The 23,882-nt window shown below is 45.0% G+C and overlaps 1 protein-coding gene across 1 annotated transcript; it reads left to right on the top strand.

Moving 5' to 3' along the window:
- Positions 1-487: 487 nt before the first annotated feature.
- Positions 488-13,960, top strand: LOC142795806 (venom metalloproteinase antarease-like TserMP_B; the record flags this gene model as incomplete). Its single annotated transcript, XM_075886133.1, has 4 exons — positions 488-537; positions 4,642-4,750; positions 7,271-7,414; positions 13,825-13,960. Coding segments are annotated over 4 exons (439 nt in total), but the record flags the coding sequence as incomplete, so codon positions are not given.
- Between the last annotated feature and the right edge of the window lie 9,922 nt (positions 13,961-23,882).

Here is a 23,882-nt window from a genome sequence, read left to right as displayed (position 1 = left end):
GAAGGAAAAAAACAAAAATTTTCTCAGCTTGTTATTCTTTTTTAATGACAATAATGATGAGAACTGACAGTCAATACTGCAAAAGAGTGTACAGGGGATGTTATTTGTACTAAATGCAATGTAAGTGTGAAGAAAGAAGAATGGACGGAAAGATAACCTGCCCGCTGACTGCCCATGGCCCGCCAGGTTTTTTTCCAGTTTTCTTCGCATTTCCATCACATTTAGTAGGAAGAACTTCCTCTATACTTTATATGGCAGTGTTGCCTGCTGGTTCTCATTGTTAGTGTGAAATGTCGAATAAATAAGTAAAAGTGCCGTGTTGTCTAAGTAAACCTGCACGCTCCACCACATTGGGCCTCATAATCGTTTCTTGTTTGTGACAGGCAAGATTCCCGATTTTACTAATTTTGCCTTTACAAATATATGGTGCAGAATAACACGAATGCAATGCTATGCCGTAACACTTAACCTAAAAATTGTTTTACAGGGAAGACTTGACGTACATGAACAATGGCACAGTTTCAAAGCAGGTGCAAGGTGAGCTCATAAGGTGGAATGTTTTATGTATATGAAATGCAGTGTACATTAAGAAAAAAACGTAACGATCCCTTCGCAATGGACCTTTACTGGCAACGTTAATTTTGCAGTAGTGTTGAACTCAAATGCGATAACGTATACGTAGCTGATCTTTGAGGCAAACTATCTTTAAAGTGTGGCCTCCTTATTCGACATCTAATAAAATCTGCGTTGTCAGCTAAATTTGTTTAGCACTGGGAAAAAAATGGAATGAATGGTCGCATGGACGCTTTGAGTGTTTCATTTATAACAGGGTGGTGATACATGTGCCCCGAAGCTCGTGGCTTGGTGCTCTTCTTCACCTTACTGCCCCATCACATTCACAACATAAAGCTCCAACTGTTGACAGCTCCGCATGCACCGTCCTCCTTCTTCAAACATGTAAAAGAAAATAGGCTCATTCATATCTAAGTATGCAAGCTGTTTACTGGCGCGTTTCTGGTGTGGTTATGTTATACCACATTAATGCCGGATGCCGCTGCGCAAACGTCAAGGCAGTCGTGAAAGAGTCGGGAACAAGATAACGACCTTCTTAGCCAAATCCTTCAATTATGTTAGGGACGAAAAGGGCAAAAACAATAGAATTCATTGTAACTGTAGCGGAGCCTGTTTTGCGTTTATCTAAAGGTCCTGTGGGTGTGGTAAAAGTTCCATTTACCCTTACTTTATGAATTTCTTGTGCATTTGATCAGAACCACTGCGAATGAGACAAGACTTAAGAAACTACCACCCACAGAAAATAGTCAAGAGCGTTTTAATACATCCTAGTTTCCAGCAAATGATTACGTACGTAGACCGGGCGCGTAGTTCTGAATTAACAGCGACTTCTGTCTGGGCAATGAGCGTCATGGTAGCAGGCCTGTAACAGCGGCTGTTTTTTGTTACGTGGTATTGTACTTGTTGGAGAAAAAAGCACTCATCAGGAGACGTGCAATCGGTGTGAATATTTGCATGTGCTTTTTAAGGTGTCACGAGTTCGAGAAAAAAGACGACATGACAATGAAACCTTAAACAGCCCTTCACGGAAGGTCGTGGTTCAGTCCAAAAGAAACGTCTCAGTGATGTCCAGTAGTAGAGTAGACATAGCACTCTAAGTTGTGCGTCTTTTGTTCTAAAAACAGTTCACAGTTTCAATGACGCACCAACTATAGGCCCCCAACGCACACTACTTGGAAAAATATTTACACTTACGCTACTAGTGCAGAGCTTCTAAAACAGATTTCGTGCCCGAGTGAAATGGCATTTACATTTTACCAGCCGATTCTAAACGACACCGCTGATGCATACTGCGACTTACGCTGGCGTCTGTTCACTAACAAAGAAATTGCTTGCCCCTCTTCGAACTTGCGATGACGTCGTGTACTGGCGTAGTGTGTCACCGTTAATTCTTATTTCTGACTGGTCACAGGTGGGCGGATGTCTGATGTTGTACAACTGATGAAACCGCTTACCTTGGATGTTGTGTATAAAAGTTAGGCTGGGCGGCATGTCTTTCCTACAGATTTCACCTCATCGGTGAAATCAAGGCGCTGCTGTTAGCGATGCCTTGCGTAGAGGGTATTCGTCAGCCACTTATGTAAGAAGCAAAACGTGCAAAATGTTTAATGTTGCAGACGTGTACAACGAATATCGTGACTGCCGCCACGTGTAGTGTGCAAAGATTAGAACATTTTGCTTTTTTCGTGGGAATCGCGGTTCGTTGTCGGGTGAACACCCGCGTATTCTCAGTTGAAAGTGCCAGGATGTCTCGTTTGAGATGCCCTGATAACGCCGCTAGAATTCGCCTCAAGGTTATTCAAAAGTCACCCACAGCTAAAGCAATTCATTTTTAAAATATACATAACGCATCTGCAGCAAAGCTGCATTCAGAACTGTAACATTTAGTGTCTTATACTCTTTGATGTTGCCTTTCCTCTGTCGCAATTTTTTTGTAATTTCTCTCTCTCTTCGCAACATTTCTTTTTAGCATCTTTCATTCCCCTCCCCCTTTTCACCAGCACAGGGTCGCCAGCCGGTCTAAGAACTGACTAACCTCCGTGTCTTTAGCTTAAACTTTCTTCCTCCTCCTCCGTAACCCCAGCGCCGGAGAAAACTCACAGGATATCTTTTGACTGAAAGATGATGAGCGGGGCAAAGTATCTATCTATCTATCTATCTATCTATCTATCTATCTATCTATCTATCTATCTATCTATCTATCTATCTATCTATCTATCTATCTATCTATCTATCTATCTATCTATCTATCTATCTATCTATCTATCTATCTATCTATGTCTGTCTGTCTGTCTGTCTGTCTGTCTGTCTGTCTGTCTGTCTGGCTGGCTGGCTGGCTGTGTATATTATGGGCTGGCTACGCCGGAGGGATGGACTGTATTAGACCGTTACGAGCTTCACCCCTAACTTGGTGGCACAGGTCAGGGTTCAGAGGCTCCGGCTTGTGTGACGCCTTGAGCAGCTGTAGCGGCTGCAAGCCATTCTGGTCCAGGTGATTCCTGGACCGACATGACTTAGATGTCTGTACTGCACGTCAAGCACAATCCACGCGCTATGTTCCCACATGAGGGCCCTGTATAGCACCACCACATGTGTGTACGTTGGTCAGGTGCGGTAGGTCAGCAACCAGCAGCCCTTGTGTAAGCCAGGGCTTCGATAACTCCTACCTGAAAACCTGTAACCTCAGAAAACCTCACACATCTAAGACACTTAGGACAGCTGTTGTCCGGTTGTAGCAACATGATTGATTGATCGATATGTGAGGTTTAACGTCCCAAAACGGGCATATGATTATGAGGCACGCCGTAGTGAAGGGTTCGGTAAACGTCAACACTTGAGGTTTTTTAACGTGCACCCAAATCTGAGCACGCGGGCCTACAGCATTCTCGCTTTCGTCGAAGCGCAGCCTTGCGCATCTCGATCAGGAAAACGGAATGCCTGGAGCAACTGTCAGCCTGATGGGGACAGTGTGATCGCGCGTCTTGTGGCGCCATTTTCTTTTTTCCAGAGTTGAAGTCGTTTCCTATTTTTTCGTGGCATTTACATATCGAATGTAGTAGGCGTGACAGTGGGAATTCTATCTCGCCATAAAACTTGGAGCTTTAGTTTACCTTACTGTGCTCACGTTTTCGCAAATTCTGTCTATATGTCCGCCCCGCCCCCGAGAGCCATTTAGTTGTATTCCTGTCGCGTAGTTGTATGTAGTAGGATCAGAATATGAAAAAGATACGCAGCATTGAAAGGCCTGTGCGCTTGCGCTAGGTACTGTTGAATGGTATTTTTCAGTGTTTATTATAAGAGGGAATGACAGCTACTGAAGCATGAGTTGTTGGGCATAAAATTCTGGTGTTCTCAATATTTTATTAACTAATATCACCAAATAGGAACTGTGAACCACCCAAATGCTAAGTACGGTGATATAGATATCAATATCTACTTCAGAAAACATCTGATATATCTCAGGTAGCGATATACACCTTTTGTCACAAGTTTTGGCTTTGCCGGTCGGTGAATTGTCTATGTGGAATGCTTCGACAGAGATCTTTCAACCAACATAAGCAGTTCCAATGGTTCGGTGTGAGTACGATTATACAGCTGATAACACAAGGTTGGCGCAAACCTTTGAAATTATGTGAGCCCGCAATATCATGTCAAGCTCTAAGAAAGCTAAAACAGAGATGTTGCTTTTACTTGTGAAATAGATAGGGAACCTCTATTATGTCTTCTATTTGCTCTGCACCGTTTTATTCATTCGAATAATGTGTCAGAGTACAGACCTGCTGTCCTAAAATTTTTATCTGTGTTTGTGATGCTTCATAAAAAGCCCGAGAAAATTTGAAAAGATGGGAAATTGCTAATGACTTCACGCTTCCACTTGTCTTAGTGCTTTAATTCGTACTTTGTTATCTCACATATATTATCAATATTAAAATACGTGTACTATATGCAGCATACTTTTTGTTTGAAATAGAGCTAGAACGAGATACCATGAGGTATTCACAATGAAAGAGAGTTTGGAAATTCCTCGGCTAAAAAATGCGCTGCATACTAATAAAACTACGCTTTCAGGTATAGCTGAAATCGGTGGAGTTTGCTCAGACAAGAGAGTCGCTCTTGGAGAAGACGTGCCAGAAGTGTACACTGGTATGATAACAATGGCACACGAAATTGGGCACTTGTAAGTATCTCCAACAAAAATATATTTGACCACCTTTGTCTAACTTTTTTACTAAGCTTTATGAGTGTATATAAAGAGAACGTTAAAGCTACTTGCCAAAGTTCCACTAATCGGTTTAATTAGGAGTGTAAAATCTCTGTTGTAGTTAGGTTGTAAGTTTAACATAGTAGTGCGTGCTTAAAGTATAAGAATACAGCATGGCACAGCGAGCGTAATATCGTAGTGATAATGTATCAAATGAAGTGATACAGTAAAAAGAAATAGAAGTATTGCGTAGGCGTTATGATTGAAAATATTGGGCACTAAAGGTAAACGTATTCAAAATGACAAAAAGCACAAATGAGGGAACTACCTGAAAATTAGCCTGTCTGATATAGCTCTTGCGATGTTATTCAGTGTGACAGCATGGATAAAGTTCTGTCAATGTTGATGACATCTCAGTGATCTTCTGCATAAAGATAAAATGCGAGAAAAGCCTCCGACTCTTCGCTCCCCCTAGATGGTTTGGTCACGCTCATAAAAACTGCTCTAAAGGCTTTAAGTAAAAAGTTTTGAAGTAAAATATAACCGAGGGTTCGGTTATAATATAAAAAGCTGATATGTTACATTGGGTGAGCAGATTGTGTTGTTCGTTTTGTTGGGTGATTTTCGCAATGGCTAAATAGAGCAATTCATTAAACATGGCCTTGCTATGAATACTCTCTGCATTATTCCAGTTCAGACTGTGAAACACATACAAAAAGAAAAGCACACATGGCATACTAGAAAAAATAATAAAATTTGGTAGGTTGCTCTCATAGGCCACTTTTTTTTCATCTCACTTTCGCCTGCCTAAAATTAGATATTTGTTTTCTTTTATTTTTTTGTATAAAGACGCCAGACGAGCTGTGAAATGCAACTTTTTTCCCCTTCCAAGCAAGCACGGATATGCAGTACTCTTATGTATTTTTGACATGGTTCAATATTCTAGAACTCAAAAAGCGAAGTGGTAAAACGTACAATCGTGACTCATCAAGTCATGCTGGCTCGCAGAAGTGTGTTAGCTAGCGGAACGGTGGTACACTACAAGTGCGTATTCAATGGCAAAAGCATTCTGACAACGGAGGCTCATGTGACGCACACAAAATTAATCTGAAAAAATAACCTACATGGCGCAAGAGCCGGTTATTGTGTGCGAGGTTGCAGCTGCAGAGATGGTCACTCAATTCACACAATTTAGCAGCACATCACACGACATAGTGCACATGTTGTGGAACGGCGATGAGAAAAGTGAGTGTGTGTAACCATCAGCATACGCGATAGGAAACAGGTGTGCAAGCACTTTATCAACAGCGAAGCTTTCACGACAGCGCCACCTTCCGGCATCAGTGAGCCTCTGCGCTGCCCACGCCATGGCGTACAATATCTGTTCTGGGAGCGCACTGCAATAGCGCTTTGCTATAGTACGTAATCACGCAGACCATGCCCGTGCTCCCGGATTAGAGGTAAGGTGCGATTATTTTGATGGATGGTGGCTTGAAAGACGCTTTTTTTGTGATAGCTTAGTGTTGTCACGGAATCTCAACTATTGTACAGAGTTAGAGATAGAATCCTTTAAGACAGAACATTTCTTTTATTTAAAGGTTGGAAATTTAGAAGGCAAATAGAAACCACTGATATGCCAATATGCGCATCGAAAGAATGCCAGCGAAGATGGTGAAAAAAAAACAACATTTAGAAAAAGTAAAATTAAACTTAGGCAATGTGTTCTCTTACTCTTAGGTCATATTTTTAGTGGTACATTGCGTTAATTCACACAAGGTCTCCAATGGTGTGATATTTTGTTACATAAAATAAAGAAGACAGACATAGTAGATATAATCTTTACCTAATTGACCAGTGTTGTCTAAATCTGTTCCCTGGTTCTCATTTTGTGGTCCTCCATTGAAGTTCAGTTTGAATACGCTGAAGTTAGGGGAAGGTATGTGAAATGCAGTACCAAATGAAGCGTTTTCTAAATTTGGCCAACATTGTTTAGCCAAGCGTTACGATAGTGAGTACGTTGATGTATTGTGCTCAATCTTTTTGCGTGCACGTGACAGACGAGTTTTTGTTCATTTCGCAGGCTAACTTTCTGAGTGATTATTATATCCGACAAGCTAACAACATGCTTGATGTAGTTTTTTATGCCTAAACATTGCTATCAGCGGTTTATAGCTTGGACCATACTGGTACTTTTCTTATGAGTTAGTATAGTGCTCGTTTTTTTTTATTTGGGTCGTTTTTCTCTCAGCAACGTTGTTGGAAATTCTTGTGTTATCTATCTGTAAATGCATTCTCGAGTTTTAGCAGCGATGAAGTAATGAAGGCGCCCACCGCAGGCGCTCTAACAGGGATCCTAATGCACACAGAGGATACATATATTTTCATTGTTATAAAAATATTTCGAACCTGTGAGTACGTGGTTCATAAACTCCAATTTTATGGGTTATAATTGGTCTTCAGATTAATGAATGCGAACACTTTCTCTTTTTTTTCCAGGTTAGGCAGTGATCATGATGGCTGCCCGAATGCAACGAATTGTTCTGCTCTTTACGGAAACTTAATGTCTAGCATCACCACAGACACGAAAAACAAATCGATACTCTCAGAATGTAGTCAGGACCAGATCCGTTACCTGGTCGAGTAAGAATGTGCTTTTTTCGCATTGTGTACATTTGCTCTGAGCACATATACGCGTTTGCTTCGGCATACATTAGATCTGCATGGGAGGTTTGCGAAACAGGTAGAATAGAAAAGAAATTATACAAATTAGAATAAATTGTAACTTTTTTTCTGTGGGATCACGCGGGGGGAGGGGGGTCCGCGGTGAAGGACAAAGTGTATTACGCCACAGTTAAGCTATTTAAGGTAATGGTATGTTTTGATTAATTTATTGAGGGGAACATTTTTTCGAAGTTGTGATGGCTTTTTAATTAAGGTCACCACGGTGGTATATGCAGGGTCTGCACGGAATAATCGATATGTACACAGAACTGTCAGACACTGTTGTCTTCGATGTATTGGTAAACTAATAATTTGAATACTCGACGTCAACTTGCGCCTTAAATTTGGAGGTGACGGTGCAATTGCGCTAACGAAAATAAGTAAGTTACATTATTGGCAGAACTGTGGCACATTCACGTTGCGTGCACGGACCTATGAGACCCAGACATCATAACTGATGCATTTGGTCTAGCTCCTATGCTGTTTCTGAGAAAACCCACAATCAGGATCAAATTGTCTTACACTGATGACTTAAGAATGCTGTTCAAAATTGGCAAATGAGCTGATAAATAGCATTAAGTTTCATTGGGTTAGCCTGAAGCCTCACACCGATTAGGACCACTCCAACGTTGGGGCAAAAATACTGATACTTTCTGCTGCTCAAAGGAAGCACATATAACTTGCATGCAGTGATCAGCGAGTATATAAAAGCGCACTTCATATTAAGACGTTTTAAGTTTATAGACCGAAGGTCAACAGCATCCATTTGTGGCCACGCAGATCCAAGCAAGACAGCTGCCATGCCATGCAAATGCAAACAGCGAGAAGGTGAAGAATGTGGGATGTAGAGAAGAAAAAAAAGAAGCTCGTAAACGTCAAGATGATGCTTAAAAGATTACATAATGTTTCTGATTATTGACTGAGACATTGGGGTTATTGTCTGTTGAAAGTGCAGGAAAGGCGCGCTAAAACATCTACGCCTTCACACATCAATGTGAACGTTTCATACATACTTCACGCTTGTTGTCCCTGTGTCAGCGCCAAACCTTGGCCATCGAAGGGAATCCACAATCTGAGCAGTGAATAGCTAAAGTCCTAACTTGCTTGATGTTGACGTTGTTTGCATGCTGTTGTCTAGAATGACTTATACATCGCCAAGTTGGGCCCTTGCAAGATATTCCGCACGACATGTGCATTTCATGAAATAACTCTTAATTTGTGCTGCACCAAGGGCAGAACGTGACTCGGTGTGGATGTTTTATAGTTGGTGGGGCTCTTGTTGTCGACTTTGTATAGGGATATAAGTTTTCTAGGAGAAAAAAAACATTACAGCCAAGCCTTCGCTGCCTGCATCTTTCATAAGTCGATGTCGAACTGCTGGAACTTGGCGATGACAATTATTTTGAAGAGTCTAGCTGAGGTCATTCATTTTGCTTGGGGCGTCTAATGCCCCGAGCATCCTTTTCAATGAACGTTAGAAGGAAGATTGCTGGGAAGCCACTATCTCTCTGGCGCTCTGATAGATGATTGAAGCTGCGGTCCACATTGTGGAGGCAGCTGTGCTAGAGGGCACTCTTCATTTCTTCAAGTGCCACTGCGCGTTTGGTTGTTCTTGATTATGCCGATGAGGAGCGCAGAAATTACTCCTTTCACAGAGGAGTGTAAACCCAGCAGATGTGCTTAGCCAACTGCGGCTATAGATCTAAAAAGTGGATGTGCCATTGTGTGGGAGCTTGCTCGCTGAAGGATATGCCTTGAAATGCTGTCTGCAAGGCACCAAAGGTTCGTTGCGCGGTTGAAGGGGCTACTTGTAACTTGGCGGAGAGCAACAGCAGGAACTGGCCCACGTAGTGAGAAAACTTGATTGAGCTTTTCAAAGCTAGATCATTCTAAACTTTTCCGCCGTACTGTGCCAAAATAGGAATCATAATAAAGTTGCGATGGATTGCCAGGGAAGACAACTTCTGCCTCGCGCGAACAATCGAGCATTGTGAAATACCAGATTCGAACGGAAGTAGAGGTTCAGAAAGCTCAGCAGTATAAAAAAGTGGTCCCAGTGGTGTTTTCAGTGTGGTGAATATCTACATTGTCCGCTTTTATCAACAGTGGAGGTAACGTTTTTTTGATGTTGGGCGTAATAAAAATCATTTATGTACTCAGAAAAAGGAAATGTTTGTAACAAGATGTTTTGCAGAAATTGACGGACAACGAACGAACTGTTGACCAAAAACGGATCTTTGATTTCCAGAAATGAAAGAAAATCTTAGCAGATAATCAAAGATTTCGGCTTTGTGTAATATTACGCATAAACGATTCCCTTTTACGTGTGCTCTTGGCTTAAAAATACAGAGAAGCTGGGCTCTTTGAAGGCTTGATAGCGGTGGCCAGCTTCGATAGCTTGACGTTTTATTCCGGTGGCTGTATTTTAGGTTTTTTGGGCCATTCACAAACTTTGACATTGTCAAGGGAGGAATCGATTGACGATTCTTTCAGCACTCTGACTTCACTAATGTCAAATCTTCCTTTATTGATTATATTGACTGCCAGTAGGTCAAGATATATATCTCTCAGAGATCAGGCCATATAGTAAAGGTGGAGACCATCCTAAGCTGCGGTAAGCGGTGATAGAGCATCAACACACTGTGAACTGATGTCATCATTTTGATGGGGTGGCGCCTTAATACACGCAGTTCTTATGCACGATAAGGTATCGGTGTTGTCTAGTTTAAGAGTGAATCTAGTATTATGGTCACGCCCTTAAATATCCCCTACTTGACGAGACAACGTGAAATCGCAATGAGCCGGATGTTTACTTAAAAGTGCGAGAGGTATCTTCGACAACTTTTGAACTTTCTGCCGCCACAGCTTGTCTCAGGACTGCGCAAGCGCCTTTAACTTTTCAAATTTGTTGTGTTTCCGAGGAAGAGCAAGAGAAACTGCGCAGCAGGTTGATGTCCTTGAGTAGTTTGAGCTGCATCCACGCATCAGTTTTCGGCAAACAGCATAACCTGATGTGATGAGTGAAGAAAACGACAAAGACAGAAGTGCGGGGCAAGGCGCGTGTAATGTGCGCGTGAGTGTCAGCGAATCAGCTGATGACCTGTGGTGGCCCATAGAGGTGGTGTGCCACGATTGGGCCACGTGTGACCATTACGTGGCAGTAAGCTTTGTGGCTGGGGACGAGCCGAAGCAGCGGCAGACGAGAGACAGCGGGCCGAAGCGTCGGACGCAGGCGATCCAGGTTCCGGCCAGGGAACGCGGCCGTCCACACTGCTGCCGTCCAACCACCAGCTGGAGCGGTATCGCCGGTACGAGTACTGCATCTCGGCGCGCGGCCTGGCCTGCTGTTCTCTTCCTTGCCGAGGGCATTGCGGATCTCGACGAGGCGTCTCCACGGTCAGCCGTTCGGCACAGCGATAAACGTGGAGACGCCTCGCTGAGATCCGCAATGCCCTCGGCAAGGAAAAGAACAGCAGGCCAGGCCACGCGCCGAGATGCAGTACTCGTGCCGGCAATGCCGCCCCAGCTGGTGGTTGCACGGCAGCAGCGTGGACGGCCGCGTTCCCTGGCCGGAACCTGGATCGCCTGCGTCCGACGCTTCGGCCCGCTGTCTCCCGTCTGCCGCTGCTTTGGCTTGTCCCCAGCCACAAAGCTTACTGCCACGTAATGGTCACACGTGGCCCAATCGTGGCACGCCACCTCTATGGGCCACCACAGGTCATCAGCTGATTCGCTGACACTCACGCGCACATTACACGCGCCTTGCCCCGCACTTCCGTGGTTGTCGTTTTCTTCACTCATCACAATAACCCCCCACACAAGAAAGTTGTTTCAGTCAAACAACTTTTCTCACAATACACAGTGATGAGGAATGAAAACAGGTGTCCTTTTTTCCTCAGCGCTCACCCATGCCAGCAAAGCCTCTCCACTCAGCCCCATCTCCTTCCCTAGCTCAACTAGCTTTCTCTTGTCGTCCATTCTCGTCTGCCACACACAAACAACGTGAGGCTCTCAGATGTAACGCGAGAGCTTAGTCCTGTCACGTGAACGCCAGATATTTGTGATGGTTAAGGACGTTCGTCACTATGTTTGCTTATAGCGGACGAGAAAGGATTAACATGAACAATTTATTTGATGGCACGGGTGGCACGGCTGACGGCGCACGGATACGCTACCATGTGCAGCGCCGTTGAGTCGGACGTCGCGGCCAACCCAGCAGTCAGGGTCGCAACTCCGGAGGTCTAGGATCAGGCCACGGCTCACGAGGACCACACCCGGTAGGTCTCGCCCGAGAACCTGCTCCCGGCCACTACACCCAGGCAGGAGCCGTTCAGCAGGCCCCGTCCTTGGACCTTGTACAGGCCGACGGACTCGACCTCGAACGGACACACCGGAGCTCGACCTGGCCGACACGTACGGGTCCCACGTCCGGCTCAGGAACGCTGCCAGGAACTCGTCCTCTCGAGCGGCGCACCGCTTCGTCTGCCTTCGTGGCTTCCACCCTCGAGCTCTCTTGTCTCACGTTCCTTCTTGGCCAGGGCACCGCCAGGTACCCGCGGGTGCACACTGCAGCTCATGAGCTCGCGGCCCACGTCCGAGTCTGGCGCGTCGCTCGGTACGGCTCAGCACCACTCGGCGATCCTCGATTCAGCCAGAACTCCCCTGGCACCTGGATCCTCGGCCACCCTGAACTTCGCCCGGCTCCGTCGTCCTCCGAACACACGCCCACGTCTCGCCCGGCAGAACGCCTCGCTCGTCCCTTGCCGATGTGCGACACTCTGGTGACACCGGCGCTTGATGGCATGGGTGTGGCTACGGAGCAGTCAACCCGCATCGGAGACGCGATGCTCCATGCGGGGAATGGCCAGCCCGTTCAGCGAACAGCTTGCGTCGAGACGCGATGCTCGGTGCAACCGTGACCATTAGCCAGGCCACGTTCATCGCTGTGCCGAACGGCTGACCGTGGAGACGCCTCGCCGAGATCCGCAATGCCCTCGGCAAGGAAGAGAACAGCAGGCCAGGCCGCGCGCCGAGATGCAGTACTCGTGCCGGCAATGCCGCCCCAGCTGGTGGTTGGACGGCAGCAGCGTGGACGGCCGCGTTCCTTGGCCGGAACCTGGATCGCCTGCGTCCGACGCTTCGGCCCGCTGTCTCCCGTCTGCCGCTGCTTCGGCTCGTCCCCAGCCACAAAGCTTACTGCCACGTAATGGTCACATGTGGCCCAATCGTGGCACGCCACCTCTATGGGCCACCACAGGTCATCAGCTGATTTGCTGACACTCACGCGCACATTAAACGCGCCTTGCCCCGCACTTCCGTCGTTGTCATTTTCTTCACTCATCACACCTGATTTTCGGAAGGTTGGAACGGGCCTACCAACTAGAGGAGTGGTGGAACAAGGAAAGGTTTAATGTGGCATGTCAACAGGCAAACGTTAAGTGAAGGCGGCGTTGACCAGCAAAGCCCCGCCGCGGTGGTCTAGTGGCTAAGGTACTCGGCTGCTGACCCGCCGGGCGCGGGTTCGAATCCCAGCTGCGGCGGCTGCATTTCCGATGGAGGCGGAAATGTTGTAGGCCCGTGTGCTCAGATTTGGGTGCACGTTAAAGAACCCCAGGTGGTCTAAATTTCCGGAGCCCTCCACTACGGCGTCTCTCATAATCATATAGTGGTTTTGGGACGTTAAACCACACATATCAATCAATCAAATCAAATCAGCGTTGACCAGCAAAGTTGTCATGGCGAATGCTTCTAGCAAAACAACAAAGCAAGCGGACTCGTTGAGGAGGTTAGGTGAAAAAAGATGGAAGCTTTGAGCTAATTAGTGAGGATCTGTCTCAATACACAGCATTAAAATAATGAGACAGTATGCGTCCTTGATTTCCAAAGCGTGATTTGCTCAACTAAAGCCCTAGCTACGAGCTATCCCCCACACCTTCTTCATTTTACTCGCGTAACGCAAGATTCATACCGCGAAGAAAAATGTCATCGACAGTTTGGTAGGCGGAGCCGTGTGAAGTCGACGAAAGCAGATTGATTGAATCCCGCGTGAGTTAGTTCTTCTGGTTTTACAGGAGCGGAGTTGCATTGAACGAATCATTTAAAGTTACACGTGTGTGAAATCAAGAGTTATCGTATGTGCATTTACCTGCCGTCGTGTTTGCTTCGCTATTAAGGTAGATGCAAATATATTCCTAGAACCACAGAAAGTTTATTGAGGCCTATCTGTGAATTACTGCGCAAACAACTGTCGTTACACTGCAGCTTGACTAAAATGTATCTGAATAAAATAAGAGTAATCGAGATATCTGTATGTTCTCTTTCTTCTGTAGAAGGCTACCGGACTCATGTCTATACGTTAACATAACGGCAAACATTACAAACGAGTTCTATCCTGGAGAAAATATGACCGAGGAAAGGTTCTGTAACTTAACGCATCCAGACATACCAGTCGTGATTTCCCACCAAGTAAGTGCTTTGATATAACAGACATGTCTGCTAATTCTATGCATATATTTGATTGCTTTTGACTTCATTGCTCCACCCTTTCTTTGAAACTGTGTTTTATCAAGCTCCGCAACAGAACCGGATAAGTTATTCCTAGATAAAGATTTATACCTGTCAAGGTTGCGAAAAAAATCAATTTGAGGTAAAGTTACACCATGGTGCTGTCAGCCATGGCATCAATAAAGAGGGAATATTGTCTCACATGGGAATAGTGGGCGCCTTGCTTATCTTGAGAACGACAATGATGTAGTTGGTCATTCTCACCTTCATGAAATTACAATGTTAATGGGTACCTTGCAGTATTACGAAATTTGTGCCTGAATTTAATTCTAATTTTATTCCGTGGAATCAGGATTCGCAGCAATTTCATTCCTTTTAATTCCTCTGAATGAAAAAAAAATTGGCCCATTCCCACTCCGGGATTGACGGGACCTTTCAATTACATTTCTTAAATTCCTCAATGTAGGAAATAACCCTTCATAGTTTTATTGAGGTAATAATGAACCACACCATCAATACAGTGTCATCAGATGCATTAAGAACCCCAAAAGCATGTAAAACACGTCACTAATGTCGAGGATTTGTATTTTCGTTTCAAACATCATGCAATAAAACCACCCTAATAATTTCTTTAGGATCGAGCAGTTCTCCCGCTACATATAGTGCTTGCATGGTCAGCATGTGTGAATGAACCGTGATATTTCAATTGTTTAAGCTTCAACTTGTTAATGCTAAATTGATGACATTGCTTATTTTTATGTTGACAAAGGCATTGTTGAATAAAACTAAGCAGATTTGCACTGCTTCTCAAGCGGTCGGGAATATGAAGAAAATTAACATTTGTTTGATGGGCAAAAAAAAACTCCATAACTGCTTGTGTTAGATGAAAAAATTCCCCAACACTCGAGTACTTTGTGTCTTTGCATACAATATGAAAAACCTGAAGCGCCGCATTGCTCGTGAGCGCTCACACTTGTCAAGAGCGCCTCAAAAGCATGGAGGAGAACATTGTATTCGCCTGTGAGCAGGTATGCAATGTCTTTTTTGTCGCAAAGGTTTTTTTACGTTTGTCAGGTTTCAAACTGCCCGTAAGATAAAGATCAGGCCGTGCATAAAGTATTCGTCAGTTTTTAGGCGGGAGGGGGTATCATTGAGAACTAATGAGCGCGGATAATTTGCTTCTTCCTTCAGTATCTGTTGAGATAATGCATTTGTTTGTACGCTAACATGTGTCGCTGTTTTTTTTTTACAATTTAGAAGATTGTTCATACTTTCGCATCATGCCTACCCTTGGCATTGACTAACTAAAAGTAGACCTAGAGAAAACATTGTGGCCTTCGACTTTGATAGAGCATGTACTCCGGCCTAAATGACTGATTTGAGCATATTGTTACAGTAGTAGCTATCAAAAGTGTAGAAAAATACTGCGCAAGGTCCTTTTTGCTTGGAAATGCGAACGCACATATGTGCCAAGTCATAAGAATCAAGCGAAGTTACAAAAAAGTATAAATGAATAATGATGAATTGATCCCGCCCTAGAGCACTTGGAGTGCAGGACGGCCGGTTCCCAGCTAGATTTTCAGGAACATCTTATCTTCTGGGCTTATTCTCCCGAACGTCTGATTTTCGGAACACGTTCGGCAATCGGTAACTAGTTCTTCGATCACTAGGTTTACGTCATAAAAAAAGTTCAAGCGTCCTTGAGATGTTGAAATGCTTCAATAAAGTTCGCAAGCACTACAAGGCTCTAAAAGAACTTCATATGATTTTATTCATTACACTTTCGCAACAAAATGTCAAGAGCTTAATGATATATTCACCATTTACTTTTAAAACCCGAATTGTGACTGGACGAGTCTTTGAACGTTGTCTCTCAAAAAAAGTGAGATAAAATAATTGCCGTCAACCTAACCGAGACTTGTGCATCACAAACATGAGCTGCTCAAGCGTGAACCGCTGGACGCAAGAGACCGTGTGGGAGAGCATTACGGAAGTGCTCATCTAGCCATCAAACCCGTGGTGGCAGCCGTGCCTCCCATCCCCGAGATGCCCGTCGATAAAGCTAAGTGGTAGATATGAAGAACTGGCAGATCCCACGTACAGTGGGAATCGATAATGTGCGAAGCACGAATGAGAAATGTTGATAAGTCACTTTAAAATTAGCACAACGTTACGATGTCGAGGTAATTGATGTCATACATGAGTTTGATGTCATGATTATCATGTTTGGATGTGTTGATTGCCTTCGTCATCCAGTCACGCCACGTGATACGAAATTAGGTATACGTGGAGCTAACGAAACGGCTGCGAGCACGCTATGAGCGTGGTATGTTGTCATGTTCTTACATGACACGCGTGCCATGATTATCATGTTTGCACCAGTCATACATTTTGTCATTCATTGACGTCACGTAACACAAGATTTGGTATATGTGGAGTTAGCAAAACGGTCGCGAGCGCATCGTGAAGAGCCCATTATACTTCAATATAGCGTTGATGCGCACGCACGCTGGGCACAGCGACGCAACGTTAGCAAACCGCGAGCACTCTGTAGTCTGACGCCAGATGCGACCAGCGTAAGTCAGTGCGGCCCGGCGGCAACCGGCGTGAAATGCACACATGCTGCAATTCGCGCCGATGCGTTACCCAGACAACACTGCGTCTCACGGAGGGACGCTGGACGCGCTGAAACGTGCATGCGTCAAAGCAGCGCAGTGCGGCCTGCACCTGCGAGTATATAGCAGGACCGGCGCCTGGCGCGGAAAAACCAGCGTGTCGCGACGAAATGAACGCCGGCGAGCACGCGCACCCCGTCACGCCAAATTGTATAAGCGCCTTTACTATGGCATGCAGTCTTGTTCTCACATGACACGCATCGCATAATTATCCTGTTTGCACCAGTCACATACCTTCGTCATCCATTTGCGTCACGTGATATCAAATTTGGCATATGTGAAGCTAGCGAAATTGCCATGAGCGCATCATCAGTGTGGCGTGTGGTCATGTTGTTACATGACACGCATGTTGTGATTATGTTTGGATATGTCATTCACCTATGTCGTCCGTTCACGTCGCGTAATACCGAGTTTGGTACATGTGAAGCTAGTGAACTGGTCGTGAGCGCGTCATTAGCGTAGCATGTAGTCATGTTGTTACATGATACACATCTCATGTTTATCATGTTTACACCAATATCATACTTTGTCATCGATAAACGTACTGAAGTAGCAAGTTTGGTATATGTGACGCTAGCGAAATGGCCGTGAGCGCATCATGAGCATGGCATGTAGTAAAGTTGTTACTTGACAGGTAAGTCATGATTTTCATGTTAGGGTCTGTCGCTTGTGTTCGCCATGAAATCATGCCATATTATACCAGTTTTGCAACATGCTATGAGAACTAAACCACCGCAAGAGCTGCAGGACCATGAAATGTAAATCATGGCATTCATGACATACATATCAAGATTTTGATGTTATGTTTAGTCAAATGTGTTCTTCATATAGTCATGTTATGCCATACCAAGTTTGGCATTGATACATAGTGCGGATTTCAGCGCTGTTCACCAGTAGTCGCTCCGAATCCCAGCGCTGATCACCAGTTGTTGCGGATCGCGGGGTCTAACCGGCCTCATGTGGTAGCGTAGCGTAACTTCGGGTTGAGGAAACGAACGCTGACAAGATGAGGATACGAAAAACAAACTGGTTTATGGCACTATTTACAATTATTAACAGCATAGGGTTAGGAGTTTCTCAAAGCACGAGCGTGGTGGTTGAACCAATACATTGTTCAGAGCCACGTCCAACACTTTGCAGTGTCGTTATACATACTGTCGGGCTCCTCCTCCTTGATTGGAATGCCAATCACACACACAAGACCCCGCCCACAGGGCATCAGTCAGTAACACACGGTCCGCCGAATAGTTATTGCACCTCTTGACGCAATGCTCTGAGGAGCGGGGAAATAAGGTTCCTTTCCGGAACAATTTGGCGGTTGGGTTGCTTTTTCCGCGTTTCCCAGGAAGGGCAGCCAAGGAGTAGATACTTGAATCGTGGAGACACGACCTGTGTGGTCAGTCTGCTTCGCCGTCTCGCTAAACAAGCCGGCTTGGAGGAATCGCTTGTAGGGACATTGGCTCACGGACCATCTTCTAATCCTTTTTGTTGCTCCCCACCGTTTGACGCTGGTTCCGAGAGAACTGGGGTTCCGAGCGTGGTAGCACTGCCCGGCTACATTTCTCAGCGACAGCATGTCGCCAACTGACGAGGATCATAACAGCCTCCCCCTCGCCAATGAGTCACAGAAGGTAGCAGTCACCGCTGCTGCACAAAGTGGCGACGGAAGGGTCCGTAGTTGAATGCCAGAAACTCGCCTTCGCTGGTCGCATGGTCTGGGTATTTGCCGAAAACTTCGACAGCGTCTCTGAAACGAGACCACATGCACAAGCAAGCACTCGGCCCCCTTCGAACACGCCAAGCCAAAAGAGGGATGGCAAACCTATTTCAATTACTAGCTTTAACAAAAACCTCACACTCAAAACTATCGGACTTACTTGCGCTGAGAAACCAGACGTACTACCTTACACATTTCACATAATAAGAAGCACAAAAAAACTAAGATATCAATTTTGATACATCAACAACACCCCTAGACAGCTTAGAAAGAGCGGCATTGCGCGTCAGCGTTTCCATTCAATTTGCTCTTCTGATACCTGATGTCAAAACGAAAATTTTGAAGAATCAAGCTCCACCTCACAAGGCAACTGTTCTTCGATGTCACGGTTTGCAGCCACGTAAGAGGACAATGGTCTGTCTCTACTAGCCCTCCTGAGATAACGCTGCCACTGATGACTGCCCTACACAAGGCAAGCGCACTCTTTTCCTGAAGCGCAGTACGTCATCTCTCGAGAACTCGATTTCTGGCTCAAGTAGAGGGCATCATACTCGTTGCCACTGTTGTCCTGACATAGAACGGCACCTAGGCCTCGATCTCTCGCATTGCACATTGCATTCTCGGTCGTAAACAGAAGCTCCCAAATCCGAGAATGATCAATCTTGCCTCTCCTGCCTCTTCCTTTTCATCACTTACTACTTTCATTGGTTCTGTCCCGCGGAGAGCATCGGTAAAGTACGCGAACGCCGAATAAACTCGGATTCAGCGAGCGCTACTTCTGCCTTTACCTATGGCTGCCAATAACCGTCTACTACTAAGACATTAAGCTCACTAGCCTCCCGAAACGTTAACCTACACTGACCTATATTCCATCATCTACGTCCACGCTTAGAGAAAACCTAATGATCCGCTCATATGATCACTCGATTGATTATTCTTGAAAGAAAACATCAACAAAACATAGAAGACAAACGCTGCTTTCTCGCAGGTTCAGTGGGTTAAAGTTACCTGTCTATGCTAATGCCTTTAAGAAAAAATTAACACTGAGCTCTCTTGAGCATTTTCAATTATTATCATTCCTACAGCGCTGCAAAATGCATGGCACTACTAACCAAACGCCTAATCCTTTACAGTTTGTCTAATCAGTCATCTTTACGTTATGTTGTAACACACCATGTACAACAGAAAAATAATCTTACGTGCAGTACTCACCAAAGCACATCACAATAATTGCACAGGTTTTATGCAAAACAATGCACTAGATGTCTATAAATTCTCGTAGCGCGTAACGAAAACTCCACGGTGTCGCGCCAAGCTCAATCATTTTACGAAATCATTTGACCTATGTTAACATCTTCCTCCATAAATGCTCATTTACGCCACATCTACATGACAGTGAAGGCATACGGCATTACACTAAACCTTTGAAACGCAAAAAATAACACTTTTTTTACCTTCTTGGTATATTCGTACGAATGATAAAATCACTTTGACTTTCGGCCTTTAGTTTGGAGGTTTTCCTTCTGAAAACTCTAAACCACGTCATGTAACCTACAAAGAATGGCAAAAATCTATATCTACAAAGCAACACTAAGTAACCATACTTAACAGGCCTGCGCAACAGTTACTCATACTGACCGCCCCCTTTTCTCAACTAGATTCGCTTGAACCACACACGATGGGGTCGTGGTCCTGGCGGTTTTTGAGCACGCCAGAGGCTACAAAATGCACAAACGCTAAGCTGTTAACCGCTCTCACGCCTCATTGTGCACTTCAGCCGGGTTTTCTCAGGAATGTGAAAGGGATGCCAGAAACGGGGATGATGCCTGTGCCATTTTCTCTTTGTGTTCTTCCCTACGCAGTATTTAGCCACTCTGCCCTTTCGATTTTGACCCTTCGGGCAAGGCCGCTTTCCCGAAGTCGTCAAACTGAACCATGCGCTTCCTTGGGGTGACGTATCTAGTTTTCCCCCTCCACACCTGGCTCCCCGCTTGTGCCTCCCTGAACGCCATCATTGACGTTTTCTGAAACGCATTAACAGCCTACCCTTTCGTCTGTGTCGTGACGGAGTGGGATCTGCGCTAGGCTTACGCAGTGCGGAACGCCTCTGCTTCTTTCTTTTCCGGTGAAATTGTTTGCCTAGTTTTTCTTCCACCTTTTTCTTTCATTTGGTGGAGGGTTTGCCTACATCCACCAAATTGTTAAGACGTTTATTGGCGGACACTTGTTGATAATTCACGACAGCGACAGTCAATGCAGGGACCGACTCTCTGCATGAGCTGCTCTTCTTCTTATGAAAAGGGCGACCCACTAGAAGGCACTCGAGAGGACGACCCACTGTTCGAAGGCTTTGCCACAATGCCATCATCATGTCGGGTCGGCACCTGAGGAGTTGGGAAGCTCGTTGGCGCTTATGGTACACCTTCCCTCAGGCTCCAAAGTTTTGAACTCTGTGTCACGACGGACTGTTGGGCCAAATTATCTTTGTTGACGCTGATAAAATCATTCACTGAACCCTCTCCGATGGCATCGCTGCACTCATAAAGGCACGCGTTCTTGCTCTGCATTGCACTAAGCATGTCTACATTGGACGATGTCGAAACATCCTTTTGAAGCACGAAGAAGGTTTCCAGCTCCTTACTGGGCTCATCAGGGCTGCTGACACTTTCCTCATCCACGCAAGGAGCGTCTTTCCACATCATCCCAACTTCCAGACCAACCATGGCCTCGTTTTCAGCATAATCTACCTTGAAGGATTCTAGTATACACGGGCCCTTTACTGGCGCGAGCTCTGGTTCAAGCGCTTCATGACGCGCCTCGATTTCTGGCGCTTTGCCACGGGCCTCGCTTTCAGACTCCGGTCTGAGCCTTTCTTTTTTTTTGCTAACAGAAGTTCCGAATTTCCTGATTAGCTCTGCTTTAAAAAAATCGTAGTTGTTCGCGTCCTGCTCACTGAGTCACGCAACAAGGTCCGCTGCCTCGCAGGGCAAAACCGCGAGTAACTTCTGAGATTAGGTGTCTCGCTCACACGACAGTTGCCTACACCTTCGTTCAAAGAGACTAAGATACAGGCCCATATCCCACATTACCTCATATGGCTGCATGTACCTAGACATCTCGAACTCTGCCTCATTGTCGAGAAGTACTCCTCGCTGGGGTCCCAACCTCTTACTCAACTTATAGTCTTGTTCGAAAAACTTTATCTTAAGGTCTAGTCTTTCGTCTTCACCCTTTCTTTCCATCTGAGCTGCTCTTAACTTTTTGTTCAATAATGAGGTCTCATTATTCGCTTAGTTCTTCATCATCAGCCCTCAAATCATAACTGCTTGTATGATTATGGGTTTTCATGCCAAAGCTTTTGTATCGATTCACAATGCCTCACACAACAGCAACAAGTCTGACTTCTGCAGCTCCCGTAAGTCCATTATCGTACTGAGTGCTCGCTACTTCCAAAAATAACTTCCCGAAATGGCGAGACTAAGTATTTCGGCACAGGTAACTGCTAGTTCTAAAATTTACCCTCTTATAGAACTTGGTTCACTAAAAGGAAAAGCCAAACACTCCCCCATACGTGAACTCTGTCACGAGCCAGCTGCTTCTCATGGTCCGACTGTTGTCGTCTCTTGTAGCTTCGTATCCCACCGCAGCCACCAGCTCTTGCGGGCCGGGGTCTACCCAACGCTTTCCCGCTGACATGGGTTGCCGGAACGTCAGGGTTACGTCGAACCCGGTCTCTTATGGTAGCGTGGCGTAACTTCAGGTGGAGGAAACGAACGCTGACAAGATGAGGATACGAAAAACAAACAGGTTTATGGCACTATTTACAATTATTTACAACATGAGGTTAGGAGTTTCACAAACCACGTGCATGATGGTTGAACTGTTACATGGTTCAGAGCCACGTCCAGCACTTTGCAGCGTCGTTATAAACCCTGTCGGCCTCCTTCTCCTTGATTGGAACGCCAACCACATACACAAGACACTGCCCACAGAGCATCAGTCAGTAACACAATGTCCGACGAATGGTTATTGCACCTCTTGACACAATGCTCTGAGGAAAGGGGAAATGCGGCTCCTTCCCGGAACAATTTTGTGGTTGGGTAGATTCTTCTGCCTTTTTCAGGAAGGGCAGCCGAGGAGTAGATACTTCAATTGCGGAGACAAGACCTGTGTGGTCGGTCTGCTTCGCCACCTCACTAAACAAGCCAGCCCGGAGGATTTGCTTGTAGGGACATTGGCTCACGGACCACCTTCTAATACTTTTGTTGCTCCCCGCCGTTGGACGCTGATTCCGAGAGAACTGGGGTTTCGGGCGTGGGAGCACTGCCGGCTACATTTCTCAGTGTTACAACATGGCGCCTACTGACGAAGGTCATAAACATACCATTATCGAAACGGCCAGGAGAGCTGAAAGTCATAGGTGGATATATATATACATATATATACATATATGTATATCTATCTATCTATCTAGCTATCTATCTATCTATCTATATATATATATATATATTATATATATATATATATATATATATATATATATATATATATATATATATATATATATATATATATATATATATATATCCGCTCAAAGTCGCCGAAGTTCGCTAAGAAACGCTTTGCGTTTAATAGTTTGCCGTTTCAACGTTCAAGGTAGCGCTCTATAGAAAGAATGATGAAAAGATACTTGTTAAAAGTCTTTGCAATCTTTATGAGATAAAATGCGAAATGCCGGGAAAGTACATCAAAGACATTGAGAATATGTAGTGCCAACTACAGAGATATGATGCTGCTCACTACCAAGGGGCACGTATTAGATCTCGGAACCAGCGCACTTTAAATTCTGAGCAACCGACGCGCCAAGCTTTACTTGATGAGCAACGCCATGCGATTTCTACAGTTATTCCAGACTTGTACTTTAACGATGTGCTCATAAAAGATAACAAAGACATTACATTGGCGTTCGAAACGTACTATAACAGTTTATTTAGCTCTCCCTCTGATGATCTTGACGCTCACCTCAAGGCTAGTTTTGTTTCTCTTGTGAACGCCAGAAGGGCAATGATTGTGCAGTCATTAATGGGCCCATCGCTATACAGGGAACCGAGCAAGCAATCGACAACTTGCCTTTATCAAAAACACCGGGCCCTGATGGCATCTCAGGCGAATTTTACAAAGCTTTCAAGAAAACACTTGCTCCTATATTGCTTAATATTTTTCAGATGAGTTATGACATGGATACACTCCCACAATCTTTTTGCAAAAGTCACACTGTGTTAATACCGAAAACAACTGACAAGGAAAACTTCGCTTTGTCGAGGGCTACAGACCAATATCGCTGTCAAACGTGGATTACAAAATTTTCGTAAAAGTAGTGGCAAATACGTTTCAATTTGCTATGTCGATCCTCATTGGGTCTCATCAGACATGTGGGATCAGAGGTCGACCCATACAAACCAATATACATGTCGCTCAAACAGTGCTTCAA

The sequence above is a fragment of the Rhipicephalus microplus genome, unplaced genomic scaffold (assembly GCF_043290135.1).
Source record: "Rhipicephalus microplus isolate Deutch F79 unplaced genomic scaffold, USDA_Rmic scaffold_875, whole genome shotgun sequence".
Lineage (NCBI taxonomy): Eukaryota > Metazoa > Arthropoda > Arachnida > Ixodida > Ixodidae > Rhipicephalus > Rhipicephalus microplus.
Note: the sequence above shows the minus strand (reverse complement) of the source record. Positions and strands in the feature narration are given on the sequence as shown.